The sequence below is a fragment of the Trichomycterus rosablanca genome, chromosome 26 (assembly GCF_030014385.1).
Source record: "Trichomycterus rosablanca isolate fTriRos1 chromosome 26, fTriRos1.hap1, whole genome shotgun sequence".
Classification (NCBI taxonomy): domain Eukaryota; kingdom Metazoa; phylum Chordata; class Actinopteri; order Siluriformes; family Trichomycteridae; genus Trichomycterus; species Trichomycterus rosablanca.
In genome coordinates, this window is record NC_086013.1 from 1,155,437 (window position 1) to 1,179,497 (window position 24,061).

The window sequence follows — 24,061 nt, forward strand, 5'->3', positions numbered from 1 at the left end:
CAGTTAAGCCCTGCAGTATAAAATCAGACACAACACCAGATGGAGAGTCACATTTTTGGAAACCTCCCAGGCTCCCCCCCCCCTCTCTCTCTCTCCAAAAAAATGTGACCTGGTTCTCACCAACCGATCTGATCATCACACTCACTCCGCCATGCAGAACATCTCAGAACATTTGGACTACAATGATGTCAGCAAGAAATGACCATGCACAGATTTTAGGGTGGTCCTAATGTTTTGGCTCAGACTGTAAACCAGACAATCAGATTTTTTTTTTTGTCTAAATGGCTCCAGATTATTTTAGTCCCGGTGCATCTGACCACAGTAAAGAGCCAAAAAATGAAACACATTCTGAATCCACAGAGTTCTCACAGGGTTCTTTAGATGATGGTTGATTCCAGAAGAGTCTTTTCTCAGCTCTGATTGGCTTATAAACAGATTGTTCTGAAGGTTCTGTTTAAAACTCTTGAGGAACAAGCTGAAGACCATTCAGAGATCTGGAAAATGTGAAAGTACAACTTGTTCTCTAGCAGATAAAAACTAGTGGTAACAGAGCTCACTAAGCAAACTTCAAGTCGTTCTACTAAGCCTACAAAGGGTTACAAGAAGAACCATCCATGTGGAACCCCAAAGGGAAAAAAATAACATTTAAGAACTCATCTATTTTGGTTTATAGATTGTTTCATCTGGAACTGTTAAGGAACCTCTAGGGAACCATCTTTGGGTATTAAGTCGGGTATTTCTGGGTAGGCTTGGGACGCACCATGACCCTTACCAGGATGAAAATGAATACATGAACGTATATTAGTGTTTCAACTAAGGGGCAACCAAGTGGCACAGCGTGTATAGTGGGTGCTACATTGCAACACGTGTTTTTAGAGACCTTGTTTTGTGGACCTTACTTTAAATCAGTGTCTGTGTGGGCATTTGGCATGTTCTCCTCACGTCTAGGTGGGTACTAGGTGGACTTGCCACTCTAACTCCCCTTAGAAACAGAAATGGGTGAATGAATGGATCTGATAGCTGAAATGGATCGGCGCCCTGACCCAGCGCGATCCCGTTCGCGTGGCTCCGGGGGCCTCCGGACCCACCGCGATGCCAGTCAGGACGAGACGGTTCGCAGCATGGAGTATGAAGAAAATGTGCGGACTTCTGTCAGCTCCTGTCTGGCAACCCTGATGCTCCTCAGCCGTGGATGCGGTGGAGCGGTTACGCAGTCAGAACCGAGCCGTTAAAGTCACGTGATACCGCAAAAGCACGAGCGGGAGGGTGAGAGCAAGAACCGAGTGTTTAGGAGTGATAAAGGGGGCGGGGTGCGGGGTGCACCCCCCCCCCCCCCCCCCCCCCGCCACAGCACCTCACTCTCTCTCTCTCACTCCCGCTCCGTCGCAGTCCGTTACCGAGGATGCGTCCGTCTGCACGCCGCGCGCACCCGCCGCGCGCCTCTCTCACAGAAGCTGCACGTGCCACGCGGATTAACGATCGCTGAGGTGCTCGGATGATTCACGCGGACCGCGGCGGGACAGTGCACGCGCACCGGCGGACATGGCTCTGGTGATGGACCCCATCAGTAAATGGAGCCCGAAGCAGGTCCTCCAGTGGATGAGAGGTAAGACGCAGCGGGAGCGCGAGGATGCGCGGGATGTCTTTCATGTCTTTGATGTGGATGCGAATATTGATTGATCTCGCGAGCGCCGTTTTTTCACGCGTGGGGGCGCGTGATCTTATCAGCACGGAGATGCACGCGCCTCTTCAGCGTGTGTGTGTGTGTGCAATATTAAAAGGTGTGTGTGTGTGTGTGTGTGCAAAACAGTGACCTCATAGGTGCTTCAAATTTTAAGATGACTTCATGCGACCAAGTCTTACACACACAAACACACACACACACACACACATACACACACACACACACGAGTCGTGTGTGTGTGTGTGTGTGTGTGTGTGTGTGTGTGTGTGTAAAATCCTCCATCTTGCGCACCAGCACCACGGACAGCGGTGCACGCCGTTATTCGGTGCAGAACAGAGTGTCCGTGAGCGCCACTGACATGGCGACAGTATCTGTGGGAACCAAGATCAAAGAGGATCAAAGGGACCCAAAAAAAAAATCCCCACACAACACACATGCACCCCCCTCAGGTTCGGTCCTTGAGCGTGTTGGTGTCATAACCGAATTCATTCAGCAGAACATCATGGGGCAGAAGGTTCTCCCTTCCCAGAATGCTTCTATATTTTTTTTTTTGGACATGAGACCACCAGTAGACCACTGCTGTGTAGATTTGGGTGCTGGGACCACCAAAAGAGCACCACTGGGGAATAGATTTGGGTTTTAGAACCACTACAAGACCACCACTGTGTAGATTTGGGTGCTGAGACCACTGAAAGACCACCACTGATTAGATGTGGGTTTTAGAACTTCAAAAAGACCACCACTGACTAGATGCGGGTTCTTGAACCACTGAAACACCAGTAGATTTGGGTGCTGGGACCACCAAAAGACCACTGATGAGTAGATTTGGGTATCAGAACAACCACAAGGCCACTGCTGAGTAGATTTGGGCTCTAGAATCACTAAAAGACTATTATTGAGGAGATTTGAGTGCTGGGACCACCAAAAGAGCACCACTGATGAGTAGATGTGGGTGCTGGTACCACCACAAGACCACAGATGAGTAGATGTGGGTTCTAAAACCACAAAAAGACCTGATGGAACACTCAGATGTGTCCAGGACTGAACCCCTTGGCTGAAGGTCTGGGATTGTGCTGAGTAATGTTACGGCCGGCTTCTATTTTAGTCTGTCTGTGGTTTGCAATGCATCAGATCCCAGCCAGCGAATGCTACCACCACCATACTTTACATACACCAGTACTCAGGTAGGATTAAATGCTTCAACAATTCTCCTCCGACCGTACCAAACGCTCCTCCAGTAGGTTCTTCATTAATCATGTGATCATCAACAAGGACGAGGACATGAGTGGCAAGTAGACCGCTCTTCCATACACGTCCATGTATTTAATGACAACTGTTTGTCTGCAGAAAGAACCGAAATCCCAAAGAACGACCAAACCAGCACGCACGGGTCTCCAGAACATTCCAAACCCCTCTGGGTGTCTTCAGCAAGGGGGTAGAAGAGAAAAATCGTACAGTTACAATTGCAAAAAAGTTGGGACGGAGGATAAATGAAGGTGGCTTGGCTTTGTCTCGTTGAAACGGATGCGTCTCTGAAAAACTTGTTTTTGTTTTTGCTTTTGTTTCTCTGTCCCAACTTTTTTGGAACTGGGTCTGTAGATGAGAAGGGGCCCATATGAAAACAGAAGTAGGAGGTGGACAGTGAAAGTGAACAAACCTGGACTTCAGAGCATATAAGAGCATAAGACTTAGACGTATTACACGCTTTGTCCTGGTCAGGATCGCAGTGGGTCTGGCCCTAACAGGAAACACTGGGTGCAAGGCAGGAATTCCTTGGACAGGGCGGCAAACCATCGCAGGGCTTCGGACGCCCCTTCTGTCCCCAGCTGTGTCTGTTTAGGTGCCCGGCCGGCTGACAGCACAGCTGAGATTCAAACCCAGATTGACTAGGACAGCAACACAGCTAGTGTCCATATATTTATGATCAGGATGTGGGCGTGGACACCAGTTCATTTCTAGCTTTTAATCACTGTATATATCGAGTTTGGTATGTTCTCCACATGTTCTTGTGAGCTTCCTTTAGGCTGTCCAGTTTCCTTCTACCTTCCAAAATCATTCAGAGGGTGGATTGGCCACTAGGAGTGTGTGTGTGTGTGTGTGTGTGTGTGTGTGTGTGTGTGTGTGTGTGAGTGTGAGTGTGAGTGTGTGTGTGTGTGTGTGTGTATCTGTGTGTGTGTGTGTGTGTGTGTGTGTGTGAGTGTGAGTGTGAGTGTGTGTGTGTGTGTGTCTGGGCTGTTGCTGTGATCTGTGCATTGTTGGCTGATCAGAGTGGATCAGGCCTGATCTGAACTGATCCTGACTGTGAGCTACATTGTGTGTGTGTTTGTGTGAGAGTGTGTGTGTGTGTGTGTGTGTGTGAGAGAGAGTGTGTGTGTGTGTGTGTTTGTGTGAGAGTGTGTGTGTGTGTGTGTGTGTGTGAGTGAGTGTGCTTTCTAGATGGAGCTGGTAAAAGGAAGTGTGTACATGAGCTGAATATGAATGAGGATTTGATGATATATGTGTGTGTCAGCATGTCTCTGTGTGTAGATGTTCAAATGAATAGACTGTGTGTGTGTGTGTGTGTGTGTGTATGTATATGCGATCGTGTGTGTGTGTGTGATGATGTTTGAAGGGGTTTCCTCTCTCTGTGTTTGTGTATGAGTGTATATATGTGTGTGTGTGTGTGTGTGTGTTTGTACAGGTGTGTTGTGTGTGTGTGTGTGAGATGTTTGTGTTTATAATGTCCTCTCGACATGTGTGTGTATATGCATGTGTGTGTATATGCATGTGTGTGTATATGCATGTGTGTGTATATGCATGTGTGTGATGATGGTTTGAGGGGTTTCCTCTCAGTGTGTGTGTGTGTATCTGTATGTGTGTATATCTATATCTATCTATCTATCCATACATATATACTGTATATACAGTATATACTGTGTGTGTAAATGTGTGTATATGCATCTGTATATGTATGTGTTTGTGTGTGTATATGTGTTTATGTATGTGTGTGTATATACAGTGTATCACAAAAGTGAGTACACCCCTCACATTTCTGCAGATATTTAAGTATATCTTTTCATGGGACAACACTGACAAAATGACACTTTGACACAATGAAAAGTAGTCTGTGTGCAGCTTATATAACAGTGTAAATTTATTCTTCCCTCAAAATAACTCAATATACAGCCATTAATGTCTAAACCACCGGCAACAAAAGTGAGTACACCCCTAAGAGACTACACCCCTAAATGTCCAAATTGAGCACTGCTTGTCATTTTCCCTCCAAAATGTCATGTGATTTGTTAGTGTTACTAGGTCTCATATGTGCATAGGGAGCAGGTGTGTTCAATTTAGTAGTACAGCTCTCACACTCTCTCATACTGGTCACTGAAAGTTCCAACATGGCACCTCATGGCAAAGAACTCTCTGAGGATCTTAAAAGACGAATTGTTGCGCTACATGAAGATGGCCAAGGCTACAAGAAGATTGCCAACACCCTGAAACTGAGCTGCAGCACAGTGGCCAAGATCATCCAGCGTTTTAAAAGAGCAGGGTCCACTCAGAACAGACCTCGCGTTGGTCGTCCAAAGAAGCTGAGTGCACGTGCTCAGCGTCACATCCAACTGCTGTCTTTGAAAGATAGGTGCAGGAGTGCTGTCAGCATTGCTGCAGAGATTGAAAAGGTGGGGGGTCAGCCTGTCAGTGCTCAGACCATACGCCGCACACTACATCAAATTGGTCTGCATGGCTGTCACCCCAGAAGGAAGCCTCTTCTGAAGTCTCTACACAAGAAAGCCCGCAAACAGTTTGCTGAAGACATGTCAACAAAGGACATGGATTACTGGAACCATGTCCTATGGTCTGATGAGACCAAGATTAATTTGTTTGGTTCAGATGGTCTCAAGCATGTGTGGCGGCAATCACGTGAGGAGTACAAAGATAAGTGTGTCATGCCTACAGTCAAGCATGGTGGTGGGAATGCCATGGTCTGGGGCTGCATGAGTGCAGCAGGTGTTGGGGAGTTACATTTCATTGAGGGACACATGAACTCCAATATGTACTGTGAAATACTGAAGCAGAGCATGATCCCCTCCCTCCGGAAACTGGGTCGCAGGGCAGTGTTCCAGCATGATAATGACCCCAAACACACCTCTAAGATGACCACTGCTTTATTGAAGAGGCTGAGGGTAAAGGTGATGGACTGGCCAAGCATGTCTCCAGACCTAAACCCAATAGAACATCTTTGGGGCATCCTCAAGCGGAAGGTGGAGGAGCGCAAAGTCTCGAATATCCGCCAGCTCCGTGATGTCGTCATGGAGGAGTGGAAAAGCATTCCAGTGGCAACCTGTGAAGCTCTGGTAAACTCCATGCCCAGGAGAGTTAAGGCAGTTCTGGGAAATAATGGTGGCCACACAAAATATTGACACTTCAGGAACTTTCACTAAGGGGTGTACTCACTTTTGTTGCCGGTGGTTTAGACATTAATGGCTGTATATTGAGTTATTTTGAGGGAAGAATAAATTTACACTGTTATATAAGCTGCACACAGACTACTTTTCATTGTGTCAAAGTGTCATTTTGTCAGTGTTGTCCCATGAAAAGATATACTTAAATATCTGCAGAAATGTGAGGGGTGTACTCACTTTTGTGATACACTGTATATAGTATATGCATATGTGTGTATGTGAGTGTGTATGTGTATGTATGTATGTGTGTGTGTGTGTGTGTGTGTGTGTGTGACTCATCTCTCTCTCTCAGTGGGAGGTATCAGCTCCTCGTCTCCCTCGGTGTTGGTCTGAACGTGGTTTGATCCTCACACACTCACCGTGTTTGGGGTTTCCCTCACCGACTCCCTCGGCTTCTACACATGATTCATAATTACACACACCATTTAATTAACGTGATAAAATAAACAATAAAAAGTACAGCGACGAGGATTCAGACCATCAGAGACTATCAGAGACCGTCAGAGACTCTCAGAGACCATCAGAGACAATCAGTGTCTGGCTGCTTAGTTTGTTCCCATTAGGGGTGAACCGATACACACGTACATTATCATAATACACAATACTGTAATACCAACGCTCAGACTGCTTACTGAGCACTAGTGTGTGTGTGGGTGTGTGCAAGCTCCTAGCCCAGCAACCCTCACCCACACCCACTCACACACCTTTATTAACCCTCACCCACACCCACTCACACACCTTTATTAACCCTCACCCACACCCACTCACACACCCTTATTAACCCTCACCCACTCTAAGAATCCCCTGTAAATAGAAACTCAGGGACATTAAAGTGTCAGAAATTTGCAGCCAAGCACTTAAACAAATCAGAACATTTTATCACGTTTGGATTCATTTAAAAGGCGACAAACAGTCGTATTAATAGTTTGTCATAATTATCAACCTGGCCAGGCATCCCAACAGGCAGAGTCGGTCATGCCTGAGGGAGGGATGGAGGTGGAATTGGCTTCAGTGTTGCTGTACAATTGTTTCTGATCCAGACGCCTCTGTGTCGGGGGGAGCGTGATAGTCTCGGCTCTTCTTGGTACAAGACGATGATGCAATATGGGAACCGGCGATGATTAAATTGGGGCAAAAATACTTCATTTATTTACTAAATTATCACCAGTTTTTATCGTCTCTGATCGTTTTCACCGGTTCACTGTATTTTTTTCACTCTGCGCCTCAGGCAGGGAGCAGCGGTCGTAATAATGAGGTGCAGCTTTAGTAAAGTGAACGTTAACGTCACACACACACACACACACACACACCTTCCTTCATCCAGTTCTGTACCTACAGCCATATATAGGCGTGTGTGTGTGTGTGTGTGTGTGCTAAGAAATGGTTGCTAGGGAGCCATGATGGCTGAGTCGTGATCATAAAAGCCTATTAAACCGAAACACACACACACACACACACACGTACAGAGGGGAACATAAAGATGCACTCAGTTTATTTGAGATGTATTTAATCAATGTGTTTGTGTGTGTGTGTGTGTGTGTGAAATCTAAAAAAGCATTTTCTGAATGAACAGGGTCTCCCGATTTAGTCGTATCCAATTCCCAGGTCGTATTTCACCTCTACTCATGACTGATGCCCCCTCCGAACCCTAATATACGCCCCCTCCAACACGTGTGTGTGTGTGTGTGTGTGTGAGTGAACAGTCCTTCAGTGTAATCTGACCTGCACCTGATGTGTGTGTGTGTGTGTGTGTGTGTTATATTGATAGTATCTGATAACTCGGCGCTGTTTACTGTATTTAGTGCTGCACGTAACAGAGACTGAGAATAAACTTCACATCTACATTCTCATCTCTCTCTCTCTCTCTCTCTCTCTCTCTCTCTTTCTCTCAGGACTGGACGATTGTTTGCTGCAGTATGTGCGAGTGTTCGAGCGAGAGCGGATTTCGGGCGAGCAGCTGCTCCACATCACCCACCAGGAGCTGGAGGAGCTGGGAGTCACTCGCATCGGGCACCAGGAGCTCATCCTCGAAGCTGTGGACCTGCTCTGTGCTCTGGTCAGAACCTGCAGCGTGTGTGTGTGTGTGTGTGTGCGTGTGTGTGTGTGTGTGTGTGTGACATTCCCACACTGGCCACTTTTTGTAGGCACACATATCGGGTGTGTGTACAGTTGTCATTCATACATAGGTGTGTTTTAAAGCCACACCTACCATACAGAGGATGTTTTTGGGTATACAATTACTAACTGTAGCCCATCCGTTGCTCTGTACCCGGATGTTAAGTGGTCTCTTCTTATTGTGCCCGTCGTGCCCACTGTCAGCTCTCAACGGGCCCCATTTCAGTGAGGGTGAACTCGTGCAGGGTCCATGTGACTGTGTGTGTGTGTGTGTGTGTGTGTGTGTGTGTGTGTGATAATGATGTGTTTACTGTGTTAATGACACAGCCGAAATTAATCACTCCTCTTCGCACTGTATGATTAGCACCCAGCAGGAACAACACGCGTGCGAGCCAAGCATGTGCGTGTACGTGTGTGTGTGTGTGTGTGTGTGTGTGTGTGTGTTTTAATTCCTATTACAAAGAGAAATTCACGCAGCACACCGCGTAGATCCGGGCCAAGAGTTCGGGAGGCAGAACGGCGCGAGAAATCAATAAAAGATTAGCAGATAAAGCGCTATGCTAATTATGAGAGACACTGGATGCCGTTTCCATGACAACCACAACCGCGTTAACAGCGTGGTTAGCGACTGTCAGAAGAAAAAGACTCTCGTAAGAAGAAAGATCGCGGGCCATTGTGCTGTGCACTCGGAGCAGCCTCGATTCTTTGTGGTTTGGATCCTACGAGCGCGTCACCTGATCGCTGCAGGTTTGTTCTCAATCAAGATACAAACACGAGAGAAATATCGAAAAGCTCTGTCGCGTACGAGCAGGGACGCATCGAGGTTCGCCGCTCTAAGGAAAAACGCATGAGCGAATAGTTCAGCTGTTCCAGAAAAGCATTTCTCAATATTCAGTTTCACCGTCTACAAGCTGTAACATTATCAAAAGATTCAGAGATTCTAGAAAGTGAAGGAGCAGGTCCTAGACCGGCCTGCCTGCAGACCTGACGAGACGCCGAATGGTTCAGCAGTTTCACTTGATATATGGAGGAAGAATGACAACAATGGTGTCCTCATTTTATTTATGCATTTTCTCCCTTTTTAGAACGTCCAATTGCCCGATTGCGTCATGCTTCCTCTCCACCAATGCCGATCCCTGCTCTGATTGAGGAGAACGAAGCTAACCCACGCCCCCTCCGACATGTGGGCAGCAGCCGTATGCATCTTATCACCTACACTTTGACGAGTTCAGTGCAGCTCAGCGTTGTGTACGGAGAGACACACCCTGACAGCACTCTTTTCTCATCTCTGTGCAGGCGCCATCAATCAGCCAGCAGAGGTCGTAATTGCACCAGTCATGAGAGAGAGAGAGAGACCCCATCCGGCTTAGTCCCGCCCATCTGAACAACAGCCCAATCGTTGTTCATGTGGCCGCTCAGCCTTAGCTAGCAGGCAGAGCTGAGATTCGATACGATGTATTCGAAATCCAGCTCTGGTTCCAGCGTGTATTTTTACCGCTGCTCCACCTAAGCGGCTTATGGGCAGCGATATTAAGTTGGCTCTGTAGTGCAGCCCTAACAGCCTCCACTCTTCTGGCAAGGCTTTCCACACAACTCTGCAATATGTCTGAGGGAATTTGTGCCCATTTAGTCAGATAGTTTGTTATTTTCAGGTACTGATGTTACACAAGGAGTCTTATGTTTTTAATAAGAAGTAGCCGTGTCTGTGGAAGGGAGGGACGTCCTGGGTTTCTCCTCACCGCTGCTGCAATTTTCATCCCAATTAAATACCTTTGATGCTCATTGGAGTAATGATCGTGTCTGTGGAAGGGAGGGGCGTACTGGAACGTGTTACAGCCTGTCAATATGTAGTTTTTTTTTTTTTTTGGACTTTATAAAACCTCTGTTCATTATTGTTTGATGATCTGGGTACTGAGTGGATGGCAGAAATATTAATAATACCAAGAGCCAGTCCATGAGTGGGCACTCACACTCACACACGTACACACTCACACCCACCCAAGGGCAATCTAGAGTAACAAATCCACCTCTCGCATGTTTTCGGGAGGTTAACTGTATATAACTGTATGATATGACCTCTGCTCGCAGAATTACGGCCTGGAGACGGAGAACCTGCGCTCGCTCTCCCACAAGCTCAACGCCTCAGCTAAAAACCTGCAGAACTTCATCACGGGACGGCGGCGCGGCGGTCACTACGATGGCCGGGTGTGTCGACGGCTGCCCAACGATTTCCTCACCAGCGTGGTGGATCTGATCGGAGCCGCCAAGAACCTGCTGGCCTGGCTGGACAGGTGAGACGGAACAACCCAAACTCAACCCTGACCCCTGAGCAGTGATATAAAATTGGCTCTGTAGTGCAGCTCTAACAGCCTCCACCTTTCTAGCAAGGCTGTCCACAAAACTTTGGAATATGTCTGTGGGAATTTGTGCCCATACAGTCAAAAGATCATTTTTTCCAGGTACTGATGTTAAACAAGACCATATAGTGTTAAAGAATTACAGAATTACCCCACAATTACCCCACCACCCAATGCCTGGAAGAAGGGAGGGTGTTGTGTACCCCGTGTCCCCCAAATTTAAGTGAAATGTGTCTACTTGAAAGCATCAGTATCTATACAAGCCACTCAATGTGTGACAACTTATTATTAATTATTAATTATGTAAAGCCATGTGTATTTTGTGTGTGTGTGTGTGTGTGTGTGTGTGTGTGTGTGTGTTTCGTTGCAGGTCACCGTTTGTCAGTGTTACTGAGTACTCAGTGCTGAAGAACAACATTGTCCAACTCTGTCTCGAGTTAACCACAATAGTGCAACAGGTCTGTGTGTACAAGTGTGTGTGTACTGTGTGTGTGTGTGTGTGTGTGTGTGTGTATGTGTACTAAAGCTTGACTGATAAATCGGTTGGGTGGATAATTTACACACACAGCACACACACCAGACTGCACGTCTTTGTACTGTGGGAGGAAACCGGAGTCTCCGGAGGAAACCCACACCGACACGACCAAGCCGAGAGTTCAGAGAGCTCGACTGTGGACAGTAAAAAGCCTCCACAACATAAACTCTGACTCCAGTATCATGAACCTTGTAGCTATAAAGTCCAGCATTAAACTAAAGAGAGAAACTTCAGACACCAAACACGTCTCGACTGACTGAGAGAAATCGAGTCGATTTTTTATTTCTTTAACATTTATGATTTTGATCTGTTTTCTGTATGTTTGTGTTTCAGGACTGCACTGTTTATGAAACAGAGAATAAAATTCTACATGTGGTGAGTGTCTTTATTTCTATGTTTATCATTTATCTCATTAATATCTAATAATTATTAATATTATTGTTATAATTAATATGATTATTATTACTATTCTTTCATTAATATTATGGTGATTATTATTATTGATATTATTATTATTATTATTAATATTGTTATTATTAATATTGTTATTATTTTATTATTATTGTTAACATTGTTATTATGATTTATATTGTTATTATTATTAATATTGTTATGGTATTATTATTATTATTGTTATTTAATTTTTATTTGCAATTATTATTTGTAATTATTATGTTATTAAATGTATTATTTAGCTTTAGACTTTGCTACAAACAACAGCACATAGCTCCATCACATAGCTGGTCCTGGTCCAGACAGGGTTCCACTGGCCATTGCTGGTCTACAACTGGTTTAGACTGTGGATACTGGTCACACTGGATCATCTAATCTTATCACTCTATACACCCCCCTCTCCCTCTGTCTGTCTGTCAGTGTAAGACCTTATCGGGAATCTGTGAACACATCATCTCTCTGTCGTCTGATTCGCTGGTGTCTCAGTCAGCTCACCTGGAGGTCGTCCACCTCACCAACGTCCTGCCCAACGAGGGTCTGGTGAGTGAACTGTAGTAAGCAGGACGGGTCTGTAGCGTGAGTTACGTATGGATGTATAATGTTTACTCGCTGTCTCTGTTTCTCAGGGCATGTACATTAAATCCACCTACGACGGCCTGCACGTGATCACTGGCACCACCGAGAACGTGAGTTCGGACCTGCAGCACATCGGTTCACCTTAATACCTCCATTAATGTTCATCGTGTGGGCAGGAAAGATTCAGCACACATTCATTAAATCTCGTCCTCTCGGTCTCTCTAGTCTCCTGCTGACCGCTGTAAGAAGATCCACGCCGGTGACGAGGTCATCCAGGTCAACTATCAAACTGTGGTGAGTTTTACACCGCGCGTGTGTGTTTATGTGCTATCAGTCTGTGCATCTCTGTTAGCGATACCCCTGTGATACCCCTGTGATACCCCTCTGGTCCCCCCGTGTCCGTTAGGTGGGTTGGCAGCTGAAGAATCTGGTGAACTCTCTGCGTGAGGATCCGAACGGCGTCGTGCTCACGCTGAAGAAACGACCCCAGAACTCACTCAGCTCAGGACCGGGTCTCCTCAAGAACAGCCGCTGGAAACCTCTCGCTCTGCAGGTCTGTGTGTGTGTGTGTGTGTGAGTGTGTGTGTGTGTGTGTGTGTGTGTGAGTGTGTGTGTGTGTGAATTACTTGCTGGTTTGGTTTGTTGCCATGGCAAATTGTGTTCTGTAGTTGCCATGGCTACACCTTTGACGGAGGCTCGTGTCTGACAGTCAAAAAGGGTGAGAGAGGCCACGCCCCTTTTAGTGAAGGTAATACCGAAAGACCACGCCCCCTTAGTAAGAGTAATACAGAGAGACCACTCCCCTTTTAGTGAGAATAATACACAGAGGCCACACCCCGCTTAGTAATTCAAGGAGACCACGCCCCTTTTAGTAAGGTTAATACAGAGAGGCCACACCCTTCTCACTATGAATAATACTGAGAGGCCACGCCCCTTTCTGTAAGAATAATACAGATGAGCCACACCCCTTTTGGTAAAAGTAATACATAGAGGCCACGCCCCTTTTAGTGAAGGTAATATCGAAAGACCACGCCCCCTTAGTGAGAGTAATATTGAAAGACCACGCCCCATTCAGTGAGAGTCATACAGAGAGGCCACACCCCTTTCAGTGAGAGTAATACAGAAAGGCCACGCCCCTTTAAATAAGAGTAATACATAGGCCACACCCCTTTCAGTAAAGGTAATACAGAGAGACCACGCCCATCTTCTTAAGAATAATACAGTGAGGGCATGCACCTTTTAATGAGAGTATTACAGGGGCCACGCCCTTTTCATGAAAACAATACACGCCCTTTTTTCGTAAGAGTAATACAGAGAGGCCACGCCCCTTTCAGTGAGAGTAATGCAGAAAGGCCACGCCCCCTTCAGCTAGTATAACACAGAGAGATCACGCCCCCTTTAGTGAGAGTAATACAAAGAGGCCACACCCCTTTCTGTGAGGGTAATGCAGACCGTCCACGCCCCTTTCAGTGAGAGTAATACAGAGGCCACGCCCCTTTCAGGTTAATAACTTGTGTGCATGTGTGTGTGTGATCTCCAGCCCCTCTCCACCAGCCCATGTAGCGAGTCCACAACACCCCCCGGCACTCTCGGAGTCTCACCTGGTTTGGACACGCCCTCAGGACACGACGTGTTTATACTCTCTCCTGCGTATGGACACAGGTACACACACACGCACACACACACACGCACACACACACACACACATTATGGCACTGATTTATATCAGAATGTTGAGAATTTCTTTAATTTATGAATTCTTACTAAGTGTTTTTACTTGATCAGGGTCTGGTGGGTCCTGGACCGGGTACATTTGTATGCAATAACCCTCTCTCTCTCTCTCTCTCACTAGAGAGGATGAGCTGGACCGGGCCGGTTTTGGCGTTTTCGGATCTGAAGGCTTCTTCATGGATCAGGAGGGGATGGTGGGAAGTCACTTTCCTCTGCTGGAGGACGAAACCAGCAGAACCGTTGGACTTCGGCGCAGAGACCGAACCCCCACACGTGGTCCGTCCACACCCACACTGTGTGTTCTACATGTCGTGTTTATTCAGCACACAGTGCACATTTATATGTAGTAAAAAAATTTGGTAAAATTTGGTACAAATGTTCTGATAGGAGTGTATCAGGTGCAGCAGTGTTGTTGGGGTTTTTAAGTCAGTTTCTGATCACATGACACTGGTGGCTCTATATTTTTAGATGGAACTTTATTCTCCTCCAAGCTTTGATGCTGAGGTGTTTGGAAATCCCAACAACACTGCTGCACCTGATACACCCACAACATTACCACATCTACTACCATGTTATTACCACGTCATAGTAGTGCAGAAATGGTCCACCACCCAAACATCATCTAGCCAGTGGAGGTTCCATGTGCTACAGTCAGTGATTGTATACCTGTGTGTTACATACACACCTTATAGAACCCCTGATATAAGCAATATTGATGGATTATACTGTAAATAATGCACTACATGACTGATATGTCTTGATTATTTTAGGGGACCCTCGGCAGGTCTCTCTCGCATCAGAGTGGCTCGCTGACCCCCAGGAGTCTGGAGTTTACAAACGAGGAAGCAGAGGTACACTATCGGAATGTTTTCCCGCTGTTTAAAGTCCTATAAATAAATACTTATCGTAAACAGGCGATCATCTGAGTCGTATTTATAGTTCTCTGTACGTACTGGGAAATAAACAATACAGATAAAGCAATTCACAGAACAATACACGACTTAATCATACTGAACCACAGAGACGAGCGTTTACCGTCATTTATTCCGTACAGTTGTGTAATAATACCAGCGTGATGAAAAGCTGTGGGTTTGTGGACGAGGAAAACGCGATTCTGAGAGGTGACGGATGTTTTTGAACCTGTCGCGGAAACAGACGTCTGAGTTCAGAATTGAAAACTGAGTGGGAAACTGACAGATACAAATATAGCAGCTAAAGGAAACACACACACAATACTGTGAAAAAGTATCTGCCCCCTTACTGATTGTCTGGTCTTGCATTTTTAATCACACTTAATAAGTAAACAGAGTAAAAACACACAGGATTCTGTGAAACATCATTATAAATTGTGTTTACACACTTGGCTATTGGAAATTTACATCATTAACTGCATGCACACCTACATTTACTGAAAGAAAAAACACATTAAAGCAGCTAAATTGTTTGCGAGTGGATTTTTAATGGTTTAATAAATGTGTGTGTGTGTGTGTGTGTAAGGTTAGAAGATTGTAATGAGTGATTTCCAAAGAATAACTAATAAGTAATAAATAATAACTAATAACGAATACGTTTATGTACCCATTTAAGTACAAAATTCCTTTTCATACTTAAATGGCTTTTACGAAACCCATTGTGATACACACAAGAAATCTCAAAGGGAATCTAGCTGTACTACCAGCAGGTCGGGCGCCCATACAGACGATTATTGGCTTGTCTGAGGGGACTTCTTATAACTGTATATGTGAAGATAATGTGAAGAAGACTGTAGTACTACTAGTGATAAAGGTTATTCGTTTCATCTACATTATTGGTGCCCCGTGTGAGGAGTTTCTGAGAAAGGCAACAATCTAAAGAGCAGCAGGAACTTTGTGCAGCTCCCCTACACGTCTAACGATATAAATTGCTCTTTCTTTTCTCCTCTCTCTCTCTCTCTCTCTCTCTCTCTCTCTCTCTCTCTCTCTCTCTCTCTCTATCTCATGATGAAGACTCGGACTCATCTCTGATGCGCTTCCTGAGCGATGACAGGATGCTCGTCCTACAAGAGGAGGCGGATTTTTCCCAGCGCGACCCCACTCGGCGAACCAGGAAGAAGAGCCGCAATCCCAGCAGCCCCAGCTTTCCCATAAGCCCCTCCATGCTGGCTCCACCCGTACGGCTGGACTCGGGACCCCCGGATGGGCTGCCTTTCTCTCTGCCCGACTCCAACACCATGCCACATTACCACGTAAGGCTTCAACACAAGGTTGTCCTGCCGATTAGACATGAACCAATACGGAGACAGAGCACACTGATTGGCTTTTATAGGTCCTATATGCCAGTGTAATGATGCAAGTGTCCGACGTCATCAAGTTTAGCTCCTGCTAGCGCTGTTTCACCACATAAAAGCAAGAAAAATGACCAAAAATCAATCATTAAAAATAAAAACACAGCATGTGTGAATATCATTGAGCAGACTAAATACCAGGCTGTATTTTTCTGTTTGCAAGCACTTTCTTAGAGACCTTGGAGGTCAGATCCTCGTTTAGAGGAGTTTGATCACATTCCTTGATGTGTGTCTATGGGTTTTATGTTAAGTACTTTGGCTACTTTCCAAAAACAAACCCTGCAGAAGGTAGATTGACTACTCTAAACAGCCTCTATTATTGTAAATGAGTAAATGCAAGAGTTGAGTCATGTCTGGCACCCAGTGTTTCTGTGAGGTGTCGGACCCACATCGACGCTCCTTCATTTTCACTATCCACTTCATCCTGGTCAGGGCTGCAGTGAGTTCAGCACCACCTGCTAACAAAAGGGAAAGGACTCTGCACCCCCACACTGCACCACGCCAAGTCTGGCAGACCCAAACTGCATATTTCTCTTGAACACTCGTTTCCTTTCTAGGGTGGGGTGGCTCTGCGGTAGAGGGCGGTTTTCAGATTGTGCCACGTTTTAGCATGTCGACCACACTTACACTCTGGTGACCACATACGTATCTGTTTTCTGGGTCATAAACCTCTGACCAACTTAAAAAAGGCTTTAGTAGGTGCTGTTAGAGCATCCCACCCCATTTCACACATATATACACACACACACTTTCAGTTTGAGTCAGGAAATCTGCTTTCTGTTCTTCAGTCTGATTCTTTATTTCAGAGAGCTACAGACACACTCCGAGCAGACACAGACAGGTGAGTACGTTTTTTTGTCTTGTTTACAGCATGTAATTCTTGTACATCGTAGATCATTATGAACTAAACAGATTTATGTGCATTACACAGCTGATGGTGAAACGTTTTCTAAACTGAGTATCTGACTTTGATATTTAAATGTGCAGAACTGTCCGAATACACCGGCAGTTTAAACTGTGTAAATCGTTTGCTCTGAGGATCGCAGGATCTTTTAAAGGACACTGAATTCAATAATCTGTATAGATTCTTCTATGTGCAACTGTTCTTAGTCCAATTCATTTCCAATGAAACGTAAAGCACAACTGCTGCTGAGCTTCTCTAACCCGCACTTCACCCCGTTAACACTCGTTCATAAATTCTAATCAGGGAAGGTCAGAACCCAAATGGCTTTCTGCTCTCCGCATCGTGGGGCTGAACCTTGCCATGAAATGGATCGTCAACCTGGATAGAGTACAATATGGAAACGCTTGACCCTGATCAGGATGAAGCTGATTAATAAATCAATAACATGAGTGTGTCATGTGACCTACTGCACTAGAAATGCAGTAAAGAAAAGATTGGCTGATGCCAGTTACTGGAAATGCTACAAAGGTGAAGTCTGTGTGGAAAAGCCTACACTTTCTCTCCAGATTTTCCAAAACTATTCTACATAATATTTCCCTTATCAACATGCAAAAAATGAAATGGCTGCTTAAAAATGGAGCAAGTTGAGTACATGTGATGGATTGACAATCTGTCCTGGATGTATATCTGCCTTGCCACCGCCTCCTTGATCTGAATTGTTGTTTACTAAAGATAAAAGATGCACAGACACAGGAGCCGCTCGAACCGTTTGTGTACTCTCTGTAAACCGTCAGATATGATGCTTCAGCGAAGAAGCAGATACGAGACGACCACACACCAACATCCTGCCTGTGTATTACAGCAACAGTGGTTAGTAGGTGTTGCTCAGGGTGGAGAAACTTCACACCGAGAGTTTTCACTGTGATCTGAACTTTGATAAGAAAAACACTGAGAAAGTGAGATTTGCATATCACTGTAGTTTTATGAAAAAGTGCCTCACATTTGTGACAGAGAGGAAGAAGCTGGAGGTGTTGCAGGGTGGTTAAGAGCAACAGGAAAATGACTAACCATCATGGTTCAAAGTGAGGGGGATGCAAGAGTTCTGAGCCTCCTAATACTAATTAACACTTGGACCCTCCAAAAGGGTATAAAAACGAGCTCAATGGAGTTTAATATAAAAAAATAACCCCCTTAATTGTCACTTTCCTAACCACCTAAATGTTGGACCCAAGTGCAATAACTTGACAAAATTCGAATGTTTATTTATTAACATGAAAAGAATAATACACTGAATATGTGAATTAGAGCCAGAGAGATTCAATCAAAAGGAATCAAACGAATCATACGCATTAAAGCGAACGAATGAGGTGAGCCGAGTCACTTCGCGAGTCAAATCACACGAACGGCTAGACTAAAAGAAACTGAGGAAAAAGCACTAGGTGGAACTGCGACCGGGATCAGAATGTTAGCAACTCGGTTCACCAACAACCCAATCCACGATCACAGCCCGGTTCTTTTCCATCAATCCTAACTATAAAAATGGGAGAGTCGGATCACTGAACCGACTCTGGGAGTCGCTTAGCAAAAGACGAATGTACACGCGAAAATGCTAATTACAAATCCAATTTTCAATAAATATTTACACATTAAAGCTTTAATAAAGAGTGTTCTGTAGAAATACCAGCGAAACGCCTCAACACCGAGCTTCTAAAGCAAGGCTGGGTCTAAAGCAAAGTACCGACTCAGCATCAAACTGTTCGCCGGGCTTTGCTTAAATAACACCGGATTAGGGTGTGGACAGTCAGCGCTGATGAACGCAACGGGTCTTAGGGTTTATAGTCCTACTAGAACTACAACTACTACCACTACTAGTACCACTACTAGTACCACTAGAACTACACTCTCTACCAGCAGTAGATTCGTTACAGTGGGTATGAGTGGGTGTTTTCTGTCACAGTGGAATAAGAACGTTCCATATAACCACATTACACCATTTCTCCAGACATAACACATTATTCCTATACATCATCATCATCATCCTGCTCTTCCTCCTCAGGTATGCCAGTTCAGCAGGGGACCGACAAGCAGGACCATCCATGAGGAAGGTAAAATCTAACATCCTTCCTTCCCTATACAACTGTTCACAGTGGATGTGGCTGAAACGACCTAATTCAATCATTAGAAGGGATGTCCACATACTTTTGGCCAAAATTACAATTGTGTGTGTGTTTTCCTCTTCAGTCAGTGCATTATGCTTCATTAAGGACCAAGACCAAGAAAAAGAGCAGAGGTAAGATTAGAAGATTAATTTCTGTGCTCAGTGGATCGATTTGAATCCTGTGCGGGTTCTGTAATTTCGGCGTCTGTGTGTGTTATAGGGTCACAGAGTAACTCGAGTCGGCGGCGCATCGCCTGTAAGGACCTTGGTCATGGTGACTGTGAGGGCTGGCTGTGGAAGAAGAAAGATGCCTCGGGTTACTTTACACAGAAGTGGAAGAAGTACTGGTTCGTCCTCAAAGATTCGGATCTCTACTGGTACACCAACCAGAACGTAAGTTCACAATTATAGTGCAGTACATTAAACGCTGAGTTACTTCTGCTCTGAAACAATTTAAAGGCTTTATGGTAGATTAAATAAATGAACCCTTTCTGATGGTTGCCCTCCTCGTCTCATGCTCAGGATGAGAAGGCCGAAGGCTTCATCAGTTTGCCGGAGTTTCGGATTGACAGAGCGATTGAGTGCAGGAGGAAACAGTAAGAGCGCACACACACACACACACACACCAATCAAAGGAATTATTTAATATTGTCATAATTTTAAATCTAAAGCTTCCTGATCTTTGCTCTCCAATTTCTCCCCTTAAGTGCCTTTAAAGCCTGCCATCCTAAAATTAAGAGCTTCTTTTTTGCGACGGACCACTTGGAAGAGATGAACAGGCAAGTTTCTTTCCTTCTTAACTTGTTCCTTCTGTCTAATTTTGACCTTCACTACGTGTTGACACTCAACTATGAATTTGTTGGACCCCATTTCATAACCAGGAGTATTAATGTGAAGTTGAGGTCTGGGATTTGTGCAGGTTTACTATCATGAATTGTATACACACGTTAGCAGTGGGTGTGGCTGAAACACCTGAGCTCAGTTATCATGAGTGGGGTTCACATACTTTTGGTCATATATAGTGGACAGTAATCTGTATAACAGGTTCGGTTTTACACGTTGTGCATTGTTCTGTGACTGAATACAATGCAAGCAATTGAAGGTTAAGAGCAGTGGCAACAGTGGCAGGGATGGGGCTAAAACAAGCAACCTTCCGATTACTAGTCCAGTACCTCAGCCACTATGCTACCACTGCTCACCGGGGCTCATCTAATGCTTCTTCTCATCCCATGTTTTTCTCTGCTTTTATTTTCACTTCCTGATTCAGGTGGATGAATCGCCTCGGCTTGGCTGCGATCGGCTACACTCCTGATGACCCGGTGCCACGCCCAGATGAAGGTGAGAAAGAGAGAACTGTAGTGTAGTGCATTTCATGATTGGCTGTTTGGGGTGGGGACGTGATTGGCCCAAGCTCTGCAATGGAACATGAGAATGAATGAATGTGTGATGTGGTTTTAGATTACTGGAGTGAAAGTGATCAGGAGGAGATCGATGGATCCATGACGCTCAAACAGGAGTCGAGCTACCACTGTAACCCTTCCGTGAGTCCTCTTTCTTTTTTCCCTCTCTCTCTTTGTAGGTGACATGAATTAAGTGAATTCTAAATCAGAAGGCGTGTCCTGATACTTTTGCTGAATAAATTCGCTAATTAAAGCTGGTTGTTAATACATCCGTGTCTCTGCAGGCGAGCTCGTCTGCCGGCTTTGGCGAGCGCCACTTCTCCAGCGGCTCCACCTTCTCTCATTCGTCTGCCGAGGACTCGCACTCGTCCTGCCGCTCTACCCATCGCGAGCATGAGCGCCGCTCCTGGCAGGACCTGATCGAGACCCCTGTGGGCTCTTCGGGTCTTCACTACCTTCAGACGGGCGCCGGGGGGGACGGACGGGTACCGATGTCGCCCGAGAGGCTGCGGCAGGCCACGCTGCCCGTCCGGCGTCGACGTCCGCCCCAGCAGGACGGCCCGTTCCCCCTGACAGACAGCGAGGAGCCCCGACCGCGCGGCCACGCCCAGAAACAGCGGAGCCAGAGCCTCCCGCGACACCGCTCGCAGGGCACCCTGCGGCCTCGGACCCGGCTTTACGAACAGGACGAAGAGGAGGACGAGGACCAGGAGGAGTCGAGCGTGTGCAAGGTCCAGCAGCGCGTCTGCGAGCCCCTGAAACACGCGAGCGAGGAGCCGGACCCTCTGGAGGAGCTCTATCGCTCTCTGGAGCAGGCGAGCGTGTCCGCTTTCGGTCAGCAGCGACCCTCGACGCGCCAGGAATTCCGGCGCTCTTTCGTGAAGCGCTCTAACGACCCGGCAACTAACGAGAGGCTCCACCGCATACGGGTGCTGCGCTCCACGCTGAAGGTACATTCAACAAACTGTATTGATTTGTCCCACAGCAAACCCCAAAATGAAAGTGATCGTAATTCTTCTTGATTTTTCCATGAAGATGATTTTTTTTTATCTCTGTCCGTTCCTCAGGCGAAAGAGGGAGACCTGGCCATGATCGGTCAGGTGCTGGACGACCCCTGCCTGACCTCTCGCAAGTTCCGTGAGTGGAAGCAGAGGCACCAAGAACTCTATCTCGATATCTGCGAGTTCAGCTCCGCCCCGCTGGAACTGCCCGCCGAGCCCGGCGACCTCTCACCTCTGTCTCCTACACTGCTCATGCACACACACTCCTTTATCGAGACTCACGTCTGAAACACACACACACACACATAATCGTACAGACGTTTAAAGACACATCTGGAATACACTCACACCCACACCTGCGTAACGAACCTGAAGGAAACGACATGCGCCGGACACGCTGGACAGGCCACGACTTGAAACACTGTGCCCCTCCTCCTCTTCCCTCTGATTGGTTACCTGACCTTTAATTGACAGCTGACTGAGCCAGTCCACTGTAACAGAACTTTGTTTGGTGTCTGTGTGTGTGTGTGCAGGTAAACGCGCCTGTTTCGGACAAACACACGTCCAGACACGCTTCCTTTCGTCCGACAGTCTTGCAGTTATCGTGCACTTGTGTGTATCATCGTTTTCCTAATGCGCCGCTCCACGCCGTGAAGGAATAGTTCGGCCCAAAATGAAGCATACAGCGTTACCACTAGTCCGTCACTCACTCGGTCAGTCCTCGGGGCAACTGAGAAAAGCCCTCAGATAGTAACCAGGTTCAAACCAAACCCAGATCCACAGTACCACCTTAAAGCTGTGCAGCATCCACACTACCTTCTGTGCAAATAAATACATTATATATGCAGTATATATGAATATCCGAAGAACACCCGATGTGAAAACTGTGAGGTCTTCATTTTTGGCCGAACTATCAACCAAACAAAGTGCTTCGTTTGTCTCCGTCCATCGTCTCAGCGCCAGGATCTGCAGACGCCATGCAAACGATTCGTCTCACCCTACATTTAAACCCGTCTGGAGTTTTTTTTGTTTGTGTGTAATTCTCAGAATGTTTGTTTGTTGTATTTCTTCCCTCCGGATGCTGCAGGACGAGCGCGCGCTCATGTAGCCATGGGCAACGGGCTTCACTCTGTTACCAAGCAACGCCGCCCTACTGTGTTAACTCTCAGAGCATGCAAGGATGTGTGTTCATGTGTGCGAATGCGCCGGAGAGAAAGCTAGCCAGACTGATGCACTTCCCGCGGCGCGTCCGTGCGGGACGCCCGTGTAACGAGAACCTGGGTTCTTTAGAGTATTTAGAACATAGATAAACTCCTGCATGGTTTAAAAAGACGTATTAATATATGCCAGATGAAAACAGTATGTATATAAGAAAATATTCTTTGCCTAGCTGCATCCTCTGTTGAAAACTGTGAACTTTAATTGTGAATGCAATCTTCTGGCACTGCAAAGACAGAAGCTTTCTATCTATTTTTTTTCTTAAAAAAAAAGGAACACAAAGACAAAAAGCTTTGCTTCTCTGGTACTCCGACTGTTTTCGCTTGGGGGGTAGCTGGTTATTACCTCTTACGGCTGTGGGTTACATTCAGGTTCTTCTTGTTTCTTTTATTTTTATTTTCTCTGTTAAACCGCGAGCTCGGATCTGGATCACATTCCTGAACCCCCTCGCTCTGGGTTCTACAATTTAGCCTCAACTTCCAAGACAAGAGTCCAGGATTCTAGAATGCTTGATTTGGGTTGGGTGTCTTAGGTTCCAAAATTTGGCTCTGGATTTAGGATTCCAGAATTATTCTGAGCTTCATGGTTCCTGGATTATTTCATGGTTTAAGAATCTGGAAGTCAGGACTATGGAGGGTTCTTCAAAAAGTTTCCTCACATTTTTTAAGTCTATTTATTAAGAATTTCAAAAACAAACTCCATCACTTTTCTACAGTAACATTCCGATGCATTTTTCCAGCGTCGTACCAACTTTTTTATGCCACTGATGCACCGCTGCTTTCACATCATCATCACATGAAAATCTTCTTCCCCTTAAAGCTTCTTTGAGCGTCCAAAAAGGTGGAAATCAGATGGAGCTAAATCCTGACACGACCAATTACTCCTCCTCCCACCCTCACCGCTTATAACCACAATATACAAGTAAGGAAACTTTTTGAAGATCCCTCATAGAATCCTGGGTTTAGGTTTAAGAACTTGGCTAAAAATGTCCATGATTCTGCATTCAGGATTCTAGAATCTTGATCTGAGTTTCCAAAACACGGCTGCAAATTTCAGCATTCAGGATTCTAGAATTCTGGCCTTGCAAAGCTCCAAGATTGTGAGATGAGTCTTCTAGAATCCAAGACTTGCCAGAACATTTTGAGATTAAAGACGACAGGA

At 45.8% G+C, this 24,061-nt stretch overlaps 1 protein-coding gene across 1 annotated transcript; it reads left to right on the forward strand.

Moving 5' to 3' along the window:
- Positions 1 to 1,542: 1,542 nt before the first annotated feature.
- si:ch211-26b3.4 (connector enhancer of kinase suppressor of ras 2) lies at positions 1,543 to 23,177 on the forward strand. The gene is made up of 23 exons (XM_062988307.1): positions 1,543 to 1,606; positions 8,022 to 8,185; positions 10,333 to 10,535; positions 10,972 to 11,059; positions 11,470 to 11,511; positions 12,010 to 12,129; positions 12,216 to 12,275; positions 12,391 to 12,459; positions 12,572 to 12,718; positions 13,706 to 13,827; positions 14,018 to 14,172; positions 14,667 to 14,747; positions 15,882 to 16,120; positions 17,026 to 17,060; positions 19,180 to 19,228; positions 19,365 to 19,413; positions 19,502 to 19,674; positions 19,804 to 19,877; positions 19,989 to 20,060; positions 20,549 to 20,619; positions 20,740 to 20,822; positions 20,966 to 21,631; positions 21,749 to 23,177. The coding sequence occupies exons 1-23, from the start codon at positions 1,543 to 1,545 to the stop codon at positions 21,968 to 21,970; spliced, it is 3,048 nt and encodes a 1,015-aa protein (XP_062844377.1). The 3' UTR covers positions 21,971 to 23,177.
- The last annotated feature ends 884 nt before the right edge of the window (positions 23,178 to 24,061 follow it).